A 22,423-nucleotide genomic window follows, 5' to 3' on the forward strand; every position below is an offset into this window, starting at 1 on the left:
CTATAGAACATCCTTCCTGGAAATATTTGCTTGGGGCCCACTTTTATTCTTTAGGCACCCAAGTGAAAACTATTTTTTCTCCAGATTTTTAGTTCATGACATTATGGTCTTATGTCATCTTTATGTCTGCTGCTAATTGACTTTGTTAATTGTTTTGTCTTTTGTTGAGGCTGATAACTTTTATTACTTTTTAGGCTGGTCATATTGATTCTTTTAAAATGATGGATTGCAAGATGCCTTGAAGTCTAGACCTTGAGGTGGAAAGGCAGGATATAAATTACGGGTTGGATCCAAAGGGCATGGGGACTTCAGCTCATGTGAGGGGGATATCCACTGCTGCCTTTCTCCATCTGCAGACCCCATGCTATTCTCTAATGACCCCCCCAACCCTTAGGACCAACTTTTTTGAAGGAGTGCAAGTAAAAGGATAAAAGCACTGTTTTGCAAGCAAAACAATTTATTCAATCCAAGCAATTTAAAATAAACTGAATAAACACAGTTTGTAATTTGAGACACACTGATGCTGACTACAACTAAATTAAACACGTTGTATCTTTCTCTGAGTAGTTTCTAGGTTCTATCCAGTCTACAGACCCAAATCAGTCTACAAGACCTAATCAGAAAGGCCACAGTGCAATGGCGCAAACAATGTTTAATCTGACCTCATCAAAGCTATCCTGATTTGTAATTTGCAGATTGTTTGGCTGGAAGACACTTTCCTTCTGGATCAGTCCCACAAATAACATTTACATATATTACCCTAATCTGATCTTGCTGTGTAGTAAGCCTTCTGTAAGGGATGAACTGGCCATCTCCTGCTCTGCTGGATCATCTGTAGCTTCCAGGACACAGGAACCTGCCTTATACTGAAGCAGGCCATTGGTCCATCTCAGCATTGCCTATAGTGATTGGCAAAAGCTCCTGCCTGGAGATGCCAGGAATTGAAACTGGGAACTTCTGCATGCAAAGCAGGTGCTTTCCCACTGAGTTACAGTCCTAGTAGCTGGTAACATCCCCACAGTTTGTCCACAAATAGATGAGGAAAGTGGAGGAAATTTTTTTCTTATGGGCATTTTCCACTTAAAAGAACAATTGGATCTATCAGCCTTAAGACAGCTATTTCAGATTCAAATTTGGCTTGATAAAATTGGTAAAGAGAGAGAGAGAGAGAGAGAGAGAGAGAGAGAGAGAGAGAGAGAGAGAGAGAAGCAGAAGCAGAAATTGTAGCTGGAAAAACCCCATAGCCACTAGGAAGACAAAGATGAACCCCAGGAATTATTTTTCTTTACATCTGCTTTACGTATCTAGAGCTAACAGAAAGACACATGCATTGGCCAAAAGCTGGAGCATCATTTATTCTAAATATGTCTTACCCACCTGTGGAGCAAGTTTGATTCCTTGCGGTTTTAAACTGCCATGATTCATTGGCGTAAGCTCCATTCCTGGCAAAAGGTCGTAGAGCTTGTCCTCCCCTTTTTTCTCTCCCTTGAGCTGGTATGCACGACCCAGGGCAGCGTTAGCCAAGTAGCCACGTCCTCCTAGTCCTCTAACTCCGGCAGCCCCTACAGGTACATTCATGTAAATTTCTAGGAATGTAAGAAGGTATTAAACTGAATCAAATTACCGGAAAATCTCCGATTCTTAATTCATTGGAAGACTTTGATCCCACACACTGACACATGATTACAGAGACTGGTGATGGCGATATAAAATTCTATTGGGCACCATGACCAGCTCAACTGTTGGGCAAGGCAAGCCCTACAGTTAGATAAGGAGATGTGGCTGAGCTCAGGCAGAAGATTTTGACAGTGCTGCGTAGACAATTTTTCAATCACTTTAATATATTTAGCCCCACCAGTGTGGAGTAAAGCTTTTATGGGTTGCATTCAATGCTAGTCCAACTCAGATTAGACCCACTGAAGTTAAGAAACATGACTGACTTAGGTCATTAATTCCAGTGGGACTCCTCTGAGTAGAACTTAGTTGAATACAGCCCTATGCCTCTGATACTAAAGTTTATTGTGCTGTTTCCGTGTTTACAGAACATAGTTCAATGAAAAGTAGCCATGTTCAAAGCACAGAATCCCTTTATTGCCTTTGAAGTGAAGGGCAATAATGTGCATGGATATGCACAAGCACCGATGGGACTGTACCTTGTGGAGGGGTTTGTTATTTTTAGTATCTGTAATTTTTAGCTCACAAAGCTTCAGGCACCTTGGGTTCATTTTTTTAAAAAAAGGCCTCAGTCAAGAAAACAATGTGAACTGGGGAACTGCAGCCTGCTGCAATGTATACACCACAAGTGCATCCTTCCAGCAGTATCATTTTGCACTGAATTCCAGGCATACTGTTAATAATACAAGCCAGGTCTCGGGCCAGTCTTCATTTTGTGATTTGCATGGTGGTTTGGGTAAAAACATATTAATTATATATTGCTCTCCTCATCTCCTTTCTTCTGTTTGGCTTAATATGAAGCTTACCTTTCCATTGAGCTCATGCACAGATTATTTTGATTTATTATACCCATTTTTAAATCTATCCCCATTTTATGGATGAAGAGCAATAGCTACAAATTAAACTGATCAACATACAAAGGAATAAATTTAAATTTATCAGTTTCGGTGTTTACATTTGATCCCATTTTCATCAAACTAGGAACTTCTTTTTATATGCCACCCCAATCCTATCACAGATTCCAACTGAGATGATGGGATGGTACACACTCACATGTATGTAATTTAGTAATTCATCCCTCACAGTGCAGCCCTATATGTGCCTACTCAGAGGTAAGCCCCATTGAGTTATAGAGGACATATACCGCATTGTTTAAGATTCTTTGTGCAATTTTATTTTCATTTGCTTAAAGTCTAATTTTTATGTGGAGACTCATAAATGGGAGAGGTGGTACTTAAGTTAGATGTGAATGCAAAATAAGAGGGTGGGGGGGGGGAGAGACTGTTAGGGCAAGGATGGAGAATTTGTGGCTTTCCATATGCTGTTGGACTACAACTCCCATCATCCTTGGCCATTGGCCATGTTGGCTGGAGCTGATGGGAGCGTGAGTAAAGCAACATCCACAGATTGCTGGAGGAAGGGCAGGATAGAGAACTATAATAATAAAATATGTGGTAGCACAGACAACTGTATTAAGGGGAACCATTGTAGTAAGCTTTAGGGCTTTGTGGCCCTCTAGGTACTGACGGACTACAACTCCCACCATTCCTGATCATTGATTATGCTGGCTGGAGGGCCACATTCCTCCTTTAAAGGCAAACTGAAGGTATGCAACAGAACGTTGACTTTTGCTAAGCACAGTTCAAATATCTGGTGCTTACCTGAAGGAATGCCAGATCCCAACCTACCTGTGCGCTCAGGTTGCCTATGGAAGCTATTATTTAGTTGCCTTACCATCTGAGAGAAAGTGCCCAGGTTTTTGGGGTTTTTTACTGCAATGATGTAATTACTTGCCATGCTATAAAGGATGTAAACAAGATTCCTCTGAACTTTGGCTGTACTGGTAACATTATATACTTCCAGTGAGCAAGCATTACCTCTGATGGATGGTGGCCTGATAATGCCCCTGTTGGTGAGATGTCCTTTCGCAGCAGGAAAATGAAGGTTGGGAATAGCAGCATAGGCTTGAGGTGCATAGAATACTGGGGCTCCCAAGTAGGCTGCAGTAGGATCATATACGTGCCCAAATGTATAAGTATATTCTGGCAACACTGTTCCACGCCCTCCTGTGCCTCTGGTGTATCTAACATAGCTGTCTTTGTCTACTGGCTTGGCTAATGTGACTTCAATGGGAGAGCCATCCACTACCTTTAAACAAAAAAAGACATGACAGAAAAATGAGGCATATCAATGCACGAATACACTCTCCAATACTGTGGCAGATACTAAACCTCTCACATCTCAGATATGATCTGGGATCACAGTACCTGAAGGGATGCTTCCTTCTGTATGGAGCTTCCTCTCATATGAGGTCACCCCTACAGGCCCTGCCGTTTCCCATCTAAGAGCCCTCATGTAGAAGGTTATTGAAGATGTCTCCATATAACAGTGGGTCCATGTAGGAGGATTATGATGTTTGAAAGCCTGCCATCACATGGGTGCATGGGCAGTTTCCATGCCAGTACCATGCATTCCTGGTGCTTTGGATATGCCAACACGATTGCTCAGTGGGCAAGTGGCAGTCAAGTGGTATATGAATTGTAATCTGACGGTTGACCTTTCCAGAGGGAGGGGAAATTGCATAATGAAAGGGGAATGGTTTGCACTGGTACTTGGAACAATTCTAGAACCATAAATAGGAAGCATGATTTTAGTCTTACTGCAATGGTGTCAAGATCCAAACCATAACAATGGAACAAGTATCACAGATTTGAAAGACCAGTAAATAACTTTAGCGTAAACCAAAGCCATCCAGGTCAAACATGCATAACTCTGGCAAGCCTCTGCTAGCACTATAGTGCATATACACACATATACACACAGTGTAAAATCTTATTTTGCCATATACATGCAACTCTCTCTACATCCCTTCTAGCCAATACTAAATTAATGCAGCATTACCTTTCCATTTAACACTTTCATGGCTTCAACAGCATCTTCTCTGTTATTAAAGTGCACAAATGCATAGTCTCTGATTTTCTTCACCCGTTCCACTGACCCTGTAGAAAAGATTTGGAGGTTAGGTCTGTCTTGGATATTGCTACAGTAGAAAGTGTCTGCTTGAATTGTGTCCTTGGTCATTAATCTGCCATGCTAATATGATTAATTTTTTTAAAATATTGTATGGAAAATAAATATTAGATCTGGGCATTGCAAGCCATGGACCATTTATAGAAACTTACTTATGTGCCCAGTCTTGCTTATTTTGTCTTTTGGTCTGCAGAAAGGTGCTCCTAAAATGGGTATGATGAACCTCTTGGCACATTGGCTTATCCACCTATTAGGAAGCATCATGTTAACATAAAGACACCCTCTCCCCAAGTGCATGTGAAAAGTAGTTCTGAGACATGGTCTGATTTTGTGTGTGGATGTCAGCCTGATGTAATTAATTTAAGGAAGGTCAGGGTTTAGCTTAAAAGCAAAATATTTCTACACTATCTCAAATTGTTAAAACATTTTTATGGTGAGGAGGTTCATAGTTAGAGAGGGGGATGTGGGTGGGTAGTGATGGGAAGGTTTTCAGTCCTTACTTAATCCTCACAACCTAATGTTCCAGATTTTCTTCTCGAGATTTGAAACCCGATTTTCTGGATGAGTGGGAATTTCCCAAGAATTCTTGCCCGAATCATAACTTTGCTGATAGATAAGAAGCAGAAGCGACTACCAGCAAAGTTCCTGTGTCTAATCTCAGTTACTTAAAGTTAAATGCACAACAATAGATGAACACATGGCACTGGGAAAATGGTAGAATGAGGTGCCATGGGTGGACATGTTTGGGCTGTGGTTTTGATTTCTGAACACTTGGGTATTTTACGTCTACTAAATTTGTTGTGAACCCCTCAGGGACAGAGGAAGAGTAAAAATCCAAAGTAACAGAACTGTAATATTGAATAAACACACATATAACTTCAGGAAAAATAAAGCTTAAAAAATATCCTCTCACAGAAGCTATATCTTTAGCTAAGCATGTAGACTTGAAGCTGAGTATAATTGCTTCTCTTATCACTCAGTTTTTATATCGTAGCTTTGGGCCTATAATGAGCCACTGGAGAATTTGTGTTCAGAGTTCTGCGCAACGGAATGGAAGTTTTACGCCTGTTAATTTCTGTTTTGATGGCCGATTATGCAATATTTTATTAAATTATTTCAGAGAGTATGGTCTGTTAAAAATGTTAATTGAGGTCCTGGGTTTGCAGAACCAAAAAACAAAGGGGGGGTGGTTAGCTTTCTTCCAAGCATATGCAATTAAACAAAACTGAGTGTTAGTTGGTTTATGGAACAATCCTAACTTCTGGCAGCCGGCAGTCCAGTTTAATAGAGTGGAGGAGCCACCAATGATGCCATAACTTGGTTATTTGCACAGGTCAGAATACAAAAATAATCTGCATGCTGGCTATGCGGTGTGCCAGTTCCAAGTCCTGGTCTGACAATTTGATCATTATATCCTTTCATCAAATATTTCTCCTAAGGACTTCAAAGTGGCATGCATGGTGTGTGTATGTGCCCCCTCCAGTTTTATCCTCAGGTTTGGCTGAGAGATGGTGACTAGCGCAAGGTGAGCTTCATGGTTTGGTAGGGATTTGAATTGAGTCCCCCCCTAATTTTAGTCTTGCTCTCCAACCACTACACCACTGCCTCCTGACATTGCAATGAATGACATTGCCTTGCTCATGCCATCTTCTATGTGCTGGAAGGGTGGGCAGGAAATCTTTGGGGTGTAGGTCTTGAAGAATGAGCTTGCTGAGTTCTTGAAAGGCAATGCAATGCTGAATTCTATAAAAGTGAAATATTGCTCCTAAGAACATTCCATACTTGTTTTGAAACCTGAGCACTTAGTAACATCTTAGATTTCATATGATTTAAAGCAGTCAGTAGTCAAACTTCATACGAGTAAGAGAAAGCATATCTGTTTTCTTGTCAAACTTGCAGAGGATTGCCAATTTCTCCCATTAAAAATATCCATTCTGGGCATTTTCTAGTTAATGCATCATCCTGAGTGAAATAAATTTCTTATATTTTATTATATTTCCTAAATATATATTATAATAAAACATTTCCTATATATATATTTCCTAAATTATATTAGTATATTATATAGCATATATATTCTAGTGTTTAACTCTGGATCCACAAGAGGAAAGTGGAGAAGATATAGTCTCATAGTAGCGTGTAAATTGTGGTATTCTTTTTTCAATCCTAGATTTTTCATGGAAAATGCTTTGTTTCTTTCCTGATATTCCCACATAAAAAATATTTCCTTTTAGTACTTTTGAAAAACAGTTTATTGTTCTTGCATTAGTTTACCAACAAACTCTGCGCAACTCTGACCAAGCTGCCTTTTAAATTTTATTTACCTGGTTTAATATTGTTGAATTCTTTTTCAATTGTCTCTTCCGTGGTTGATAACATAAGATTTCGCACATAGAGGATTTTGACTGATGACATTGTATCTTCATCAACCTCAACCTCTGGCTCTGCCCAGTCTACAGCTATGGGATGTCCCCATAATTGTATCCTTCCTGTGGAGTAATCAGAATTCCACAACTATGACAATAAATAAAATGAAAGATAATGGGACGAAGAAGTCCAATTAAGTCCTACTCAAGAACAGTTCATTAAAATCAAGTACATTGGTTTCAGTGTGTCTACTCTGAGTGTAACTTAGATACAACCCATTAAGTAGGTGATTTTGACAATACAGGTTTTCTCTACTTAAGTTTATTGCTAAAATGATTTTACACAATTGTAAAATGTGCTATTGATTGCATATAGATGGGAACACACAGGCTCTCATAGTTACTATTTGATTTCTTCATTGCTCAGGCGTGCACTGTGAGTGAAGCTTCACTTTGTGAAATAATCAGAACTGTGCTAACGCTTACCCTAAAATGCTAGCATATAATGTACTGAATCCTAGGGGAATTTTTCCACTATTCATGTTCAAATTATATACTGTATAAAAGAGGCACAAACGATAGCTAAAAGCCAATAGGCATAAGTAATGGAGAAAAGTGAAAAGTGTAAGACATGCTAAAATCCCCTTTCTTTCCACATTACCTGGCAGCAGTTTCCGCCTTGCCATAGCTGCTGCCCGATGGCTTCCATATTCCACAAAAGCGAAACCACGATTCTTGGCTTTATCGGCAGCGCTGGGATATACAATGACATCAATGACACCATCTGTAACTTTCCTCATCTCTGCCAAAATTTCTTCCCTCCTCTTCGTTTTCGGGATTCCTCCTACAAATAAACGGCAGTTGTCTACACTGGCACAAACCCCTAGGAGTCGACCATTCCTGCATACAAACAACAGTTCCAGGTTTGTTTGTTTTTATGGTGAAACAGGCTTAGCTCTTTGTGAAATCTTGACCCATGATTACAGTTTAGAGCCAATGCTCTCATGTCAAACTTTCTGAACAGTGTAGTTAGTCAAGCAGAAGTCAAGTGAACCAGCCCTTAAAAATATAAAGCAGGCATAGGCAAACTCGGCCCTCCAGGTGTTTTGGAACTACAACTCCCATCACCCCTAGCTAACAGGACCAGTGGTCAGGGGTGATGGGAGTTGTAGTCCCAAAACATCTGGAGGGCTGAGTTTACCTGTGCCCTGATATAAAGGGCTGCAGAATACCCAGTTTTCATTACTTAGCAATAAAATTCAGAGGTTTTTTTTTTTTAGAGGAGAAATGTTAAGAGTAGCCTAGAGCAGGGATAGTCAGGGTGGTTCTCTCTAAATTTTGCTCTGCTACAGGTCCCCTCATCCCTGACCATTGGCTATGTTGGTTGGGACTGATGAGAGCGGTAAAGCATCAGGTGAATATCACACTGGCTATCCCTGGGCTAGAGAATTTACTCATGCAAGTAGTTCTCACCAAAAATAATGATATTAACAAGATCAGGTTTCACATGCAACAAGCACTAGTTAACACATAATCAACAGATGTGTATTTATTCTGTGACAAAAATAGTAATGATTTCTTGTTGTTGTAGTAGTAATAGTAGTCATCTCTAGACACCAACTATGCTTCTCATAGTATCACTTTGTCAGTGGAGTTGGGGATCAACTCCTCTTGCACCCAAACTGGCCTTCTTGAATTCTCTTTTGCCACAAAGGCCACTTTCCTTCCATGACCTTCTTGCTTCTAGTTGGCAGCTGTGGAGTCTTAGGCATACAGACATGGCCCACAGGCTTTTCAGCTGCTGATTAGTAACATGACGCTTTGTTCTGCTGCACATGGTTTTAGGCAAGGAGACCTACTCCTGGTGTTAATAACTGTAGACAATACTAAGCTAAGCAGGCCAATAGTCCAACTTGATATAAGACAATTTCTATAGTTTTCCCTTTTTTGTTTTGTTTTAAAGAGCACAACTTTTATTGCATTTGTTGCATTATATTCAAATTGAGACCTGCTTTGCAGGTGTCAGCGAGATATGCAAAACTACTAAACAAACAATGCTTACCTAATTTCATAATTATTCAGTTGCCTGATTGCATTTTTGGCCTCCTGTTTGTTAGAAAATGTCACAAAAGCATATCCCCTGTTGTTTCCATTGAAGTCCATCATCATCCGCATTTCATAGATTTTTCCAATCTGCAAAAGCAAAAGCATGAACTTCCATAAACGAGCACGGAAAGGGAGCTTTTATCTGCACTAGAGAACATCTCTGGACAAAGTTCTCTTGTTCTTGTGATTCTGTTTGTATTTCTGCTTCATTCTAGATTAGCTTGGCCATTGCCTTGACCATAAACCAGAGCACATTTTACTCAAGATTTGCTTTCTGACCCATGTACAAAGTCAAAATAAACAGAGGCAGCATGTATCGAAGTCCAGGCTGTGCTGAGCTGGAGCCGTTGGGCAGGTTAGCAAAGCAAATGACCTCAGTTAACACACCTTGGTAACACCCTGACTGAGCTCCTGTGTGCAGATAACACCATAAACTTGGGATGGGGGACACACACGTGTGTATCTATTTCTTGCAGGGTGCTCTGGCTTAGAGCAGCTTTCACACATTAGACAATAACACACCCTATATTACTTAGCTACTGTTTGGATTTGCCGGGTCTTGCCTTCACCCAAAGGGTTATCATGACTGGAACCCTTCCAGCCCTCATTAAAAGCCTGGGTATAAATACTGTACCACTAGCCAATTGCCCCTGCATATTGGTGGTGTGTCTCATGAGAGGGGAAGCATGGTTTGTGCACTCACTAAGAATCACTACAAGGCATCAAAACAAGAAGGTGTTGGCATATGACGCAGGACTGTGTCTGTGCTAATGATGCCCTTAGTAGTCTTCACGGGCATTGCAACCACACTTCAAAATTTTGATGAACAATTCCAGTTCCACAGACAGCAAAAACCAAAGCTCTGATAACAGCAGAAAAGACAATGCTCCATTGCACATGAAGATTTAGCTAAATACTCATGCAATGCAGTTTTCTTTTTCCACATCTTTAACAGCACTGTCATGAGCAGTGGCCATACTTGTTTTTGGCTAAGTAGGAAATGGGCTGTGGTTGAGGACTTGTCATATTTACCCCATCCACCCATTATTTCCCCCCATACTTTGTCTCATCGCAGAAACCTTTGACCCTGTTGCCAAGGCTTGTATCTCTAGGTGGTACTGTCAAAAATGGTTTTACTCATGTTAATGGGAGCAATGATGTGAATAAAGGCTATAAGAATGTTCTCTCAGGACACAATTATAGTAATTCATGTCTAAAGAGCTCACTCTGCCATATTCAGAGGTTCTATCACTCAGAACTAAGCTGCAAGAAAGTGATTATTACAGTGCTGAATATAAAAAATGGGACATAGATCCCAAAATGCAGGGATAATCCTATTGGAGGAAGATTTGTACTGTTTATTTTATCATGTTTGCTTCTTGTTCTTCTTCCAAGGAGTTCAAGAGAGTATATGGCGTATTCCCATGATATCACCACAAAAACTTGTGAAGTACATCTGGCAAGGGGGGCAGGTGCAAAAGAAGACTGTGCTGCTGCACATTTAAGAGTTGTGTGGAAGAGGGAAATTTCACTTGCTGAAATTCCATCTTCTATATGAATATCAAAAGTGCAGGCCACCTGGCCACCTGATTACTCACTGAGTTTCATAGCCGAGCAGGAATTCAAATCCTGGTCTTTCCAGGCCCAAACTCTGTCCATTGCACTGTATGGGTGTCACTAGTATTGTCAATATCAGTATTACAAACAATACAACCTAGTTCAAGATACCAACTTTTCCTTGCTTCTCCTGATTCTGCACTTACATTTCAACCAAGATAATGGGATACAGGTGGAATAAGTGATGAAGTGATATGGTGGCTGTTGCTTGATTGGCAGCCTTGAGCATGTAATAAACTGCTCTGGCGCTCCCCATTTTAACCTATGGGTTTACATTGTGAATCTTAATATGAATTGATGTTTCCAAATGAACGTGGATTGGTTAATGTGGTATCTCAGCATAGAAAGCAATTGACTTGTTTAGGTATTTTATAAATGGGCTTTGAGAATACATAATCCAAAAGCTACAGAAGTTTGTCCGCTGCAAGAAAAAACAGCAATGAATCCTGTGGCACCTTTAAAGACATAACACATTTAATGTCTCAGGAGACGAGAGGAAGCAAGTGTCAACCTCATCAGATGCAAGTTACCAGACATATAAAATATGCTCAAAACATTTATATAAAGCAGTGGAAACTATTGTAAGTATTTGTGGTTGGTTCCAGCTACTTTGGTGAAGGGGTATCTGGATCTGAATTAGCATTTCAAAATTCCCGTAACTGGAAATGAAAATAGCACCATATGCTCCATAATTACATTCAGTTAAAAAATTCTCTTTCCATTTTATATATCTCACTAACAACACTTAGAAGTGGCATAGACAAGGCTAAAAAGTATTCTTAGTATCACTTGTGAAATCATTCTTAGGCATTGCGCACACAAAGTCCTCCTGATACTATATACTTAGCTTTCTGTGGCTTGCACCCCGGAAGCTGGAAGCTGACTTGAGAATTGTATTTGCAAATTAGCGACCTCCAGTAAGTACTTAAAACCACACAGGGTCATAGTCATATGCAAATTATTAGAACTGTGTTTTGTTCAGAATTGCATCATAAGAATATAAGAAAGGCCCTGGTGGATGAGGTCAAAGGCCCATGTAGTCTCCCATTCTGTTCCAACTAGATGACCGTGGGAAACCTGCAGTCTAAGAAGCTCAAAGCAATATCTTGGCCTTATAAGAATCACTCAGCAACTATTAGGTTGAAAGGTAGGACTTTTGTGAGGCCACCTAGTTATAGCTATAGTCAACCAGAGATTTGACCCTGGGCTTTTAGACACAGAAGGCTAATGCTTGAGCCACTGTGGCACACTGGCAGTTTCCCATATGGCAGTGTTCTTCCTACTAGAGACATTCTCAGAGTAGGAAACATGCCTGTCCTATTATGTGTGAAGAGCTGCACGAGTCTTTTCTATTTTACCACCCTGATTCTGCTGAGAGGTTCAGGATTGCTGCTGTTTGCACAGTCAAATTCCTAGAATATGAATGTGTGTGTGTGTGTGTGTGTGTGTGTGTGTGTGTGTGTGTGTGAATGAAATCTGCCCAGTTTAAATCATTACTTTTTCACATAACGGGATGAGTTCATCTTCAAAGAGGTCACGGGGTAATTTTCCAATGAAAATCTCACAGCCTCTTTCTGGTGGTGGTCCATCCCAGCCTGGTGGCGGCCCTCCATATTTCCTTTGGCCATTTTCCTGAATTGAAGAGAACAAAAGATGTTGTGAAAACTGGCTTAATTCTTCTCAACACTGCATATCTTTTTATACACACCAGAAGGTTTTCTTTGCCTGGTCATAACTTTTGTCTGTTCTTGCATCTTGGCTTTCATTAGATGTATCTTAGAAAAATTGGGAGTTTTAGTCCAAAACAGTTGGAGGGGACACAGTTCAAGACTTCAGCCAAGTCAATATATTTGGTGCCCCCCCCAAAAGCAACACTGTCCCATAGCCCACTTGAGATTGTGGGACCAGGACAGACTTGAGAGGGTAGAATATACAGATAGTAGGATTTGTATGGTTGCAGTGGACTTTTGTTTTGCCAATTAAATTGCTTACATTGTAGTGCTTGACTGTAGAGCTATCATGTGAAGCTGTAAGTGCATGCAAATGCTGCCCTCACCATGCAACCGCTGCTTGCTTCCTTTTTCATTCCAGTTGTGGGAATGTGAACCCTCTGGAAGACCACACCCTCCTGAAGGAGATTGCATGGCTGCTGATCACATGGGGGTTTCCCCCACATTCTGTATCTGGAATACCACCAGGTGCAGCATAGGTAGGAATCAAATGTCCCATTGCATGCAGTACTGTACCTTATAACAGAATAATATTTATATTTTTGCAATACACATTGTGGGTGGGAAGGGAGAGGCAGCTTATTTAAGCACTAAGTTCTGAAAGTCATTGATCGGGGTGCCTAATTTACCTTTAAATTAGCTGGGGTGCCTAATTTACCTTTAAATTAGCAGTCCCAAAGGAGAAATAATTTGACAGGGAAACTCCTACCTGAATCAAACTATATCCTGTGCGCTGCATTAATGTGCGGAGGGTAGCTTCTTTCTGTGTGCCGGCCAATCCATCCCCGGATTTTTGATTTGATTCCATTGTGAGTGATTATCACCAAAAAATCAGGTTAATTAGGGGTGCTCACTGTAATCAAATTTGAGATAAATTAAGCAGATTAATATTTTTGAAAAAGAAAGCACCACAATATGGGTGGGGACACTGTACACGAATCATTCAAAAGAATTAGAAAACAAAAGTAGAAGATCCAACACCTGAACGAAGCAAAGAGAATCAAGGGGGGACTTTGTAGATTTCTCAGACAAGAAATATACAGCAGGCCTCACTACAAAGTGAACTATAAAGGCTATTTTATTTTAAAGATTTATAAAACACTTCACACCCACAAGCAACCCAGGTGGTGTACGAAAAGATGAAATACATAAGACACAGACTCAATAAACTAAAAACAATACAATTTCTACAATTGTACAGATAATATTGTATAACATGACTGGGTCATGTTTCAGAAAAGCCTTCTTCAGGGAATGGTTGTGTTTAGGGAATGTGTGATTTCAGGTAGTAGGCTTTGAGAGAAGTTGTGTTTAAAAAGAGAGAGAACAAAAAGTCCCCCCCATGGTCAAGTCCAATGAACTGCCTCTTGTACCACGAATGTGTGGGCATGTTTCTCAATCACATCAGTATCACACACACACACACGTCATTAACTTGCGTCATTGAGGGGCAATGGTGGCTGTTGTAGGCACCTGGCCCATTTTCCCTTAATGGGCCATATTTTCGGTTAACAACCCAGCATAGCAATTAACACTGAGGGGGGTGGGGGGTGGAATATCCCATTGGTCCCCTTGGAATGTTTATTTCCTTAAATTGTGGCATCATGTATAGTTAGGCCCTTACTTTATCTACAAAGGGACGCGGGTGGCACTGTGGGTTAAACCACAGAGCCTAGGACTTGCCGATCAGAAGGTTGGCGGTTCGAATCCCCGCAATGGGGTGAGCTCCTGTTGCTCGGTCCCTCTCCTGCCAACCTAGGAGTTCAAAAGCATGTCAAGGTGCAAGTAGATAAATAGGTACCGCTCTGGCAGGAAGGTAAACGGCATTTCCATGCGCTGCTCTGGTTCGCCAGAAGCGGCTTAGTCATGCTGGCCACATGACCCGGAAGCTGTACACCAGCTCCCTCGGCCAGTAAAGCGAGATGAGCGCCACAACCCCAGAGTCAGCCACAACTGGACCTAATGGTCAAGGGTCCCTTTACCTTTACCTTTACCTTTATCTAAGGCCTTAAGTTTATCTAAATGTGCCTAATGAGCACTATTTTAAAAATGTGAGCTGAATCAGTTTGTGGGGGGCAAGGAGGCTGATGGGCTGAGAGCAGGTGTGGAGAAGAAATTTAAGGCTTTCCTCCTTTGGTGTGGGTCTTTTGAAGTTAGTGTTTCATGTCAGTGGGAGATTTTACCTATAGCAAATACTGGCGGGATTCCCCTCTGGATCACAACACAAAAGGATGAGGTTAAATTCACCTGCCATGCCTTCTCTGGTCTTTTAATTTTCAGCTCCCTCATCCTGCTGTTGCAATTTGCATTAAAAAGCAACAGCACATGTAGAGAAGTGCCTTTTAGCCCTAACAAAAGCAGTGTGTGGTTTTAAGGCAAACTATTATCTCTCCCTTCTCTTTTCATTACTACTTGCTGGAGTTTTGTATATATGGAGCTCCTTCCCCTTGTAATGCTCCTGCCAACCTAGCAGTTCGAAAGCACGTCAAAGTGCAAGTAGATAAATAGGTACCGCTCCGGCGGGAAGGTAAACGGCGTTTCCGTGCACTGCTCTGGTTCGCCAGAAGCGGCTTCGTCATGCTGACCACATGACCCGGAAGCTGTACGCCGGCTCCCTCAGCCAATAAAGCGAGATGAGCGCCGCAACCCCAGAGTCGGCCACGACTGGACCTAACAGTCAGGGGTCCCTTTACCTTTACCCCTTGTAATATAATAATGAAAGTTTCACCACTTCACATATCCTGCTTGTGTGACAGTGGTTGGTGATTTTAAACCAACGTGAAAACTGATAGTTTGTTTTGCTTTGTCAGTTTGAGATCTGTACATAACTTGAGTAAATAATGATGGCTTTGTGACTTTATGTAAACAATGCTGTTGGAATGAACACCTGTACAAAGAAACTCAAATTTTAGGAACCTGTTTGTATTAGGATAGTAAGTGGGTATGGGACTGCATCCTAATTACAGCATAAAATAGAAGTTTTAATTTGGGGGAGAGAATCTACATTAAATAATGCTCAAGTTAGCACCAATGAGTGATGGATAATATTTATTTATTGCATTCTATCCCACTTTTTTCTCCAAGGAGCTTAAGGTGGTGTACATGGTTCTCTTCCTCCACACTTAATCTCTACAACAACTCTGTGAGGATGGTTAGGCTGAGAGGCAGTAACTGGCCTAAGACCACCCAGCTTCATGGCCATATTTAGCCTGTAACAGCTTTGCAAACTGTAGTAGCTTCCAGAATTTAGCAGACACCATCTTAGTAGTAGTAAGATGAATCTGAAAACAATAACACTCAACTTGGAAAGCCACTACCATCAAAGGATAATTTAAAATGTTTAAACTAGGTAAATAAGTTTGACATACCTCTCGACTGTTTCAATCTGTTTTTGCAAGATCACAGAGCCCCGCAAATGCACAAGATTGCAGAGTCCCAAAGTGCACTTTTCTGGGCTCTGTGATCTCATGTGGGTCCTGTGACTCACGTGGGAACATAGCTGGGAAGATGTGTGTCCCGGTTTTTGCCCTAAACATGCTGGAGGATATGCTTTGATAGGTAAGAGTGAAACGAGATGTAACAGGGCAGATACATGGATTTATGTATGTATCTGCCCCTTTCACATATAAAACAGGGGAATGGGAATGTGTTGTGATACCAGAAGCAAGCCTGGATTGGAGGATACAAATGTTTGAAGTCATAGAACACAGTGTGTGGTAGTCAACTAAGTTTTAGTCAACCCTACTGAAATTAATGGACCCAACTTAGTCAAGTACATTGATTTCAATGGGTCTGCTCTGAGTAACAGTTGGCTGAATACCACCCAGTGAAGTATAAGTGTCTGGGGTGTGTTGGGGGGGTTAGCTACCCTCACCCATGCACTTTTTTACTCCCCCCAAAAATGTGCAGGCATACCCATTAATACATATGGCTGCCCCATTCATATCCAGTTTAAGCCTTTGTTATCAAATTACTTCCCTGCTTTAACAGGGGAATTTAACAATTTTTAATTGTTGTTTGATTGTGAAGTACTGTCTGAAGTTGCATTACCATTTCACATTTACAGTATCTCACTTCTTCTAAGGTGGCTTCTGTTAAACACTGGAAGCTGCCATGTTTGCAAAATTGTTATAGGGTGGATATTATTCACTATCAGATTGCTTTTAAGACTCTAATTTCCTTAGTATTTTGTAGCTCAGAATTGGAAGCGCAGTGTTACAAAAAGAAAGGGATTCTATTGGCCAGTTAAAATTAGAGCATCTTTTTTATTCCCATTCAAAAGCTGCTTCAGAAGGGGACTTTTAATATAATTTCTCCTTTTTTTAGTCGAAATACTTACAATCTTTTTGCCCTTTTAATATAATTTTGATGTGGGCATTGTCAGCTCATGCAACAAGTAAAATAAATAATTAAATCTGAGTACAATAGAGGCTCCCTTTGTCTAGACACCCATTAAATTCCCATCTTCTGGGAATGTATCTCAGAGCACTGAAACCAGCAGAAAACCTCAGACAATACACATGACTGTATCTAAATTACTTTGTAATACATAGCATATTTTCGATCACCAAGGGAAGGAAAAACCTGACTGACACTATTTTGCCATCCAAAGCAACATTTCCCAATTATTCTCCCACAGACCAGACCACACAGTGTGTTTCTGCATAAGATGCTGATTGGAAGGAGATGAGCCCAGAGAGAAGAAGTAGCAGCTAGGAATGTGCACCGATTTACATGTGCACCCCAAATTATGCAAATCAAGGGGAGGCAGAGAAGTTTCTCATGTTTCCAAGTCAGACTTCACAATTAACAAGGCATCTCAAGGCAGATCAGGGACTCTGAGCAGTCACTCTGTAGCCTCGACTGTCCAAAAATTTCACAACCATTTCTTCCCTCTTTTTCTTGAAAAACACAACCAAGCTGACTCGGGAAATGACCAGAGCTTTATAAGGCAGGGGATAGAGAGGCGGGGAAGATAATTCATTTTGACAGACAGATCTAGTTTTTAATCACAGTGAATTATTTTTCCAGGGCATTCCAGTCACGGGGATTTGGTGGAGGTTAAAAACAGTGTTTGCTTTTCATGCGAATCTATGCTTTCCCCTGTGAAATCTTCATTATATCTCCCCAAATACCTCAGGGCATAAGTCCACCTCACACCAGCGACCCTTGGGCAAAAAGAGTTCTTACTGGGTGTTTTGTTTTTCACATTTTCTCCACCCCAGTCTTCTTGCAGACCCATGCTCTCTCCACCCCATGATTTATATTTTACCCACCCAAAAATGGTGAAGTCAGAGAACCACTGTCACGGCTAAAATGGCCGCTGTTTCTTTAATGCTTAAAAAAGCTGGGTCAGCATGAGTCAGCGGCCTGCACCAGGTTGTATATATAGAGTGAGAAATGTTAGTTTGGTGTTGAGTTGGGTTGGTTGGTTGGTTGGTTAGTTAGTTAGTTAGTTAGTTAGTTAATGAAAGCTGGTAGTGTTGATGTGTGTGCAGTTGGTCAGTCGCTTTTGCAGAAAGACTTTTAAGAATAAAAGCAGAAAGTACTCTGCAAGGATACTTTTCTCGTGGACTCTTTTATGCTGACAAGGGTCCGAGGACCGGGCTGAGGTGACAAAGGGAGGTCAGAACCCTTTTTTTGCTTTTTACAAACACTGACAACCACTGCAGCTAGTATTCTGAAATTCAGAAAGCTTCATCCCCTTGGAGGGGGAGACCATGCCTCCAAATCACATCCAATTCTAGCAGAAAATTTAAAAAGGAGTTGAGGTCCAGCAACATCTCGGATGGTCACAGTTTTCCCACCCCTGGTCTATAGTGACCAGGAACAGTTCTCCAGGGATTCAGAGAGGAAATCCTGCTTGGAGACACTGGGATTGAACCGGGGAACTTAACCCCATTCTTCCCTTTTATACACTCAAGTCTAGATTAGAACAGCAGACTTTTTCAGTCAGATGGTGACTGACTGAAGGTTATCCAGTGATCTTCATAGCTGAGCAGGTATTTGAACCTGAGTCTTCCTTGTCTAAGGTAGCACTCTAGCCAGCATACAAGACTTATTCTCTTCATTTCATATATATGGTACGTAAGTAAGAGTTCCCAAGTAAACTGGGGAAACATATTCCTTATTGCTCACTGTGGCATTTCATTTCTGGGGTTGGGGTGGGGAGGTGGGTTATATTTCCCTAACAGTATGTCATCCGTTATGCATTTAGTAAGTGGTTTTGGTTTTTTTAAGGAATAATAACTTGAGACTTAAGGAATAATAACTTAAGACTTAAGACTGCTGGATGAGGCCAATGACCCATTTAGTTCAGTATCCTGTTCTTGCAGTGGCCAACCTACTGCTTGGGGGAAACCCACAAACAGTATTTGAGTACAAGATCTTGTTGTTTCCAGCCAGTGGCATCCAGAAGCATTGCTGCCTCCAGATGTGGAGGTAGAGCCTAGCCATCATGGCTAGTAGTTTTCAATAGCCCTCTCCCCATGTTGTTTTTTTTAAACCAACTGATTACAGCATTAGATTATATAAGATAACTATCCCATTACCATCTTTTTTCATCTTAATCATTGCTCGTCATGCCAATATATAAAATAGTCTTGTAGTGTTGGTTAATATCTGTGTTTATTATTATTTTTTAGAATGGGATAAAACTAGGATCCTCTGCATGCATGGCACCACTGAGCTGTGGCCACCCCACCTCTGCTGCATGTTCTTTTGATGCCAGCTCCTTTTTGTTTGCATGGCCATGGGCAAATAATAACGCCAGCATTGCCAAAATAACCAAAGATTGACAAGCCGTGCTACATGTTGCGCTCTCATTTGAATGGCTGGCTCTCGGTTCCCTTTGAGGATCTAGCTGGAACAGTCTAATTCATAATGCTTCACTCTGCTGTGGTTTCTCCTCCCCCTCCTCTCCCAATCTGCAGACACATTTGTCTTGACTGTTCAAAGATCAATGCACACTGTGAAGATAGAGATCGTGGGATTTCTCAATCTGATGGAAACACAGGTTTCCAGTGTATTACCATTCCCTCCAGGCTCCTGCTGTGCTTTCCCCCCCTTTTTTGCTTCTGTAGGCTGCTTGTTAGCTGCTCTTGCTGGAAGCCTAGTAACTGTGCCCATGAATAAGATAAGAAAAATGGTGTTTGTCTTCTGCAGATCAATAGACCAACTCACTTGAAAATACTGACTTGCCAGAGACACTTCTAGACAAATCGCATTGGAATGGTAAAGGACAGTATGTTTGGGAACAAATGAAAAAAAGCAGACTGCAACTTCATCTTAGGTGAACAGATGTTACATCTACATACATTTAAAGCATGCTTATAGCACTTTAATCCTGGGAACGGTCCTTTTTTGAGGGTGCTGGGAATTGTTGCCGTCTGCAGTGGTCTCCTGTCAACTCTCAGCACCCTTAGGAACTACACTTCTCAGGATTATTTCGGGGAAGCAATGACCCTTGAAGTGCTATAAGAGTGCTTTAAATGTACGGTGTGAATGTAGCCTGAGTGTGGAACAAAAAGTACTGCGAACTACAGTTGCCAAGCAATTCATAAATGGACTACATCATGATTGGATTTTTCTCACTATAAGATACCAGCAAATTTCAGTATATATTCATTGGGCTTGAACAGAAATTATTCCTACTTCCAAATCTAGGATTTCCCCCCCAAGAGTGGAATAGGGAGTTAGCCCTCAAGTTGATGCACTTGCCTGTTCTCCCCTCTGCCCTGCCAATATTCCTTTCATTGCTGGGTGGGAGAGAAAGTAAGAATTAATGTTAGAGCCCAAGATCTCCTACCTGAGGATAGCAGCTGACAGTATGCCAGCAGCTCCAATACTGAAACAAACACCTCTGATTGTGTTAGATAGGATTAGGGGTTGTGTGTGTGTGCTTGTGTGTGTGTGTGTGTGTGTGTGTGTGTGTGTGTGTGTGTGTAAGCAACACATGTATATGTCACAAGGCAAGTATTCTTCAACATCATGCACAATCCAGTTCATGATAAAGATAAACACAAAGCTTGCCTTTTTAAGGTGCAGCATGAGATAACTAAACGTGGTTGATGGGAACTACACTAATAGCAAACTCATTTCTCTGAGAGCTGTTCTCCTGTGTAGCCAAAATGACACCAACTTCAATCAAGAGAGAAATGTCAGCATAGTCAGGAAACCCCCAAAGTTTACAGAACAAAAATTTTTTTTATTTTTTTTTTGTGGGGTAATCTAAGCGTACCAACTGTTCTGCAAAAAAGCTCAAGGATGTCTGAACATGCTCAGGGGCTACAGAATGCTGACTGTTAGGAAGGAAAACATGAGAAACCAAGGTGCAGGCTGAATGGAATGGGGTCTCCTGAAAGAAGAAACAGCTGTCTGGAACACTGAATAGGTGTGCTCCACTCTGCAACATTTTGTTGCTGGTTCCACTTGTACAGTAGTTGCATTTCTCTACCTGCCTTTGACTGCCCATGATACTGCTTCTTTAGCAAGAAGTAGTAATCCATTGAACACAGAGGCAACAATAAGGCAAAATACACCATCTCTTTCTCCCATCCCCTCCATGTATGCTTTAAGTTGTGTTCAGTTTTTCTTGCAATGGCACCGTATCAGTAATACAGATAACTTTATTCGTTCAGTCCCTGCCCTCAGGTATAATGTATGTCATCCTCAAAAGGTGACTCTGGGCCCACAACGCTAATAATTTAGCGGGTCTGTCTTTTGCTGCTACACTATTTGCATTAAATGCTGAACTGTCAGCAGGCAATTTAATATGAACCATTTTGTTTAATTTGGTGTTCAGTTCATCTCTTCCAGATCTAAAATAGAACACCATGAGGCCAGAGGTAATAGTCGTGATTAAAAGATACTACTTGTTATCTTGCATTCCCTGGTTTTAAATTATAGTACACACTTTGGTACACAGTAGTGAAAGGCACCTATCTTGGCTAGCCATAGAGGTGCTTGCTTACAAACCAGACAGCTATGGATGCAGAAATAGAACAAGAATTCTGTTTATCTTAGAGAGTAGCTGCTTTGTAAGTGAAACATTCACACAATGATTAGCCTCCATGAGTTGTGTTTTAACAAATCTAAATTGAATTGGTGGAGCGGGGGAGGTTAGGAACCCCTCTTTTACCTCCTCCTCAGTTCTTTCTAAATGAAAGCAACCAATTTCTCTCTGGTGGCTGTTTGGTCTTGCTACATTTCCTATAAAACTGGATGCAGTGTCTGCATTTGATGTCCAATGCTTTGGGCGAAAAGCTAGAGAAGGCAAGCCATGCAAACAACAAGAAGGCAACTTTTTAGCCTTTGCCGCTAAGTGTATCTATCCCAGCAGTTGTCTGCATTTTGCAAATACTAAAAATCAACATTCTCATGCCCCTGGTAAACAACTGATTACCAGCACTGGGGAAATTGTATGATAAACACATGATTGCAGACAAAGCCATATACATCCTGCGAGCTGCAGACTCATGCAATTGAATTTTTACATTTCAAATGCTTCTCTTGTTCTGAACAAGCTGAGATTAAGTCCTTCCTTACAAATTATAATAACTGACAGTAAGAAACTTAGCAGCCTATCCCCTATTTTTAAATAAGGTATCAGAGTGAATAAAACTGTACCTGAGCAATTTCAGAGATCACCACCTGGAAGGGTTCTCCTTGATTATGCTGAATTTGCGACGTGTCACTCTGGTTATACTCTAATCATCATATCAAACTCCAAAGGTTCAACAAACCCCAGGTTGGTTTACAGTTCTGTCGGTTAAACTTTAACTGGCCGTATCTCTCTGCTCCATGCAGCCCTTTGACCAGATAGCTAGGTCATTGCAGCTCACTGTCTACACAATGTTTACAAAATGCACAAGGCAAAAGTCACTTGTGGGTCTGAATAAA

At 41.0% G+C, this 22,423-nt stretch overlaps 1 protein-coding gene across 9 annotated transcripts in view; it reads left to right on the forward strand.

The window, feature by feature from the left end:
• The window catches only part of PRKG1 (protein kinase cGMP-dependent 1), a 668,505-nt gene that overhangs the window by 25,885 nt on the left and 620,197 nt on the right, over nucleotides 1–22,423 (forward strand). For 5 of the 9 annotated variants that reach the window (XM_083614089.1, XM_083614090.1, XM_083614088.1 and 2 more), the window contains exon 1: nucleotides 7,733–7,993. The exons of the other annotated variants lie outside the window; for them this stretch is intronic. In XM_083614089.1, the coding sequence (XP_083470215.1) occupies nucleotides 7,836–7,993 (158 nt within the window). In that variant the 5' untranslated portion in view covers nucleotides 7,733–7,835. Of the gene's footprint in view, nucleotides 1–7,732; nucleotides 7,994–22,423 lie in introns of those variants that run through there. 9 annotated transcript variants of the gene reach the window in all.

Source organism: Podarcis filfolensis (assembly GCF_964270895.1).
Source record: "Podarcis filfolensis genome assembly, chromosome: 5".
Lineage (NCBI taxonomy): Eukaryota > Metazoa > Chordata > Lepidosauria > Squamata > Lacertidae > Podarcis > Podarcis filfolensis.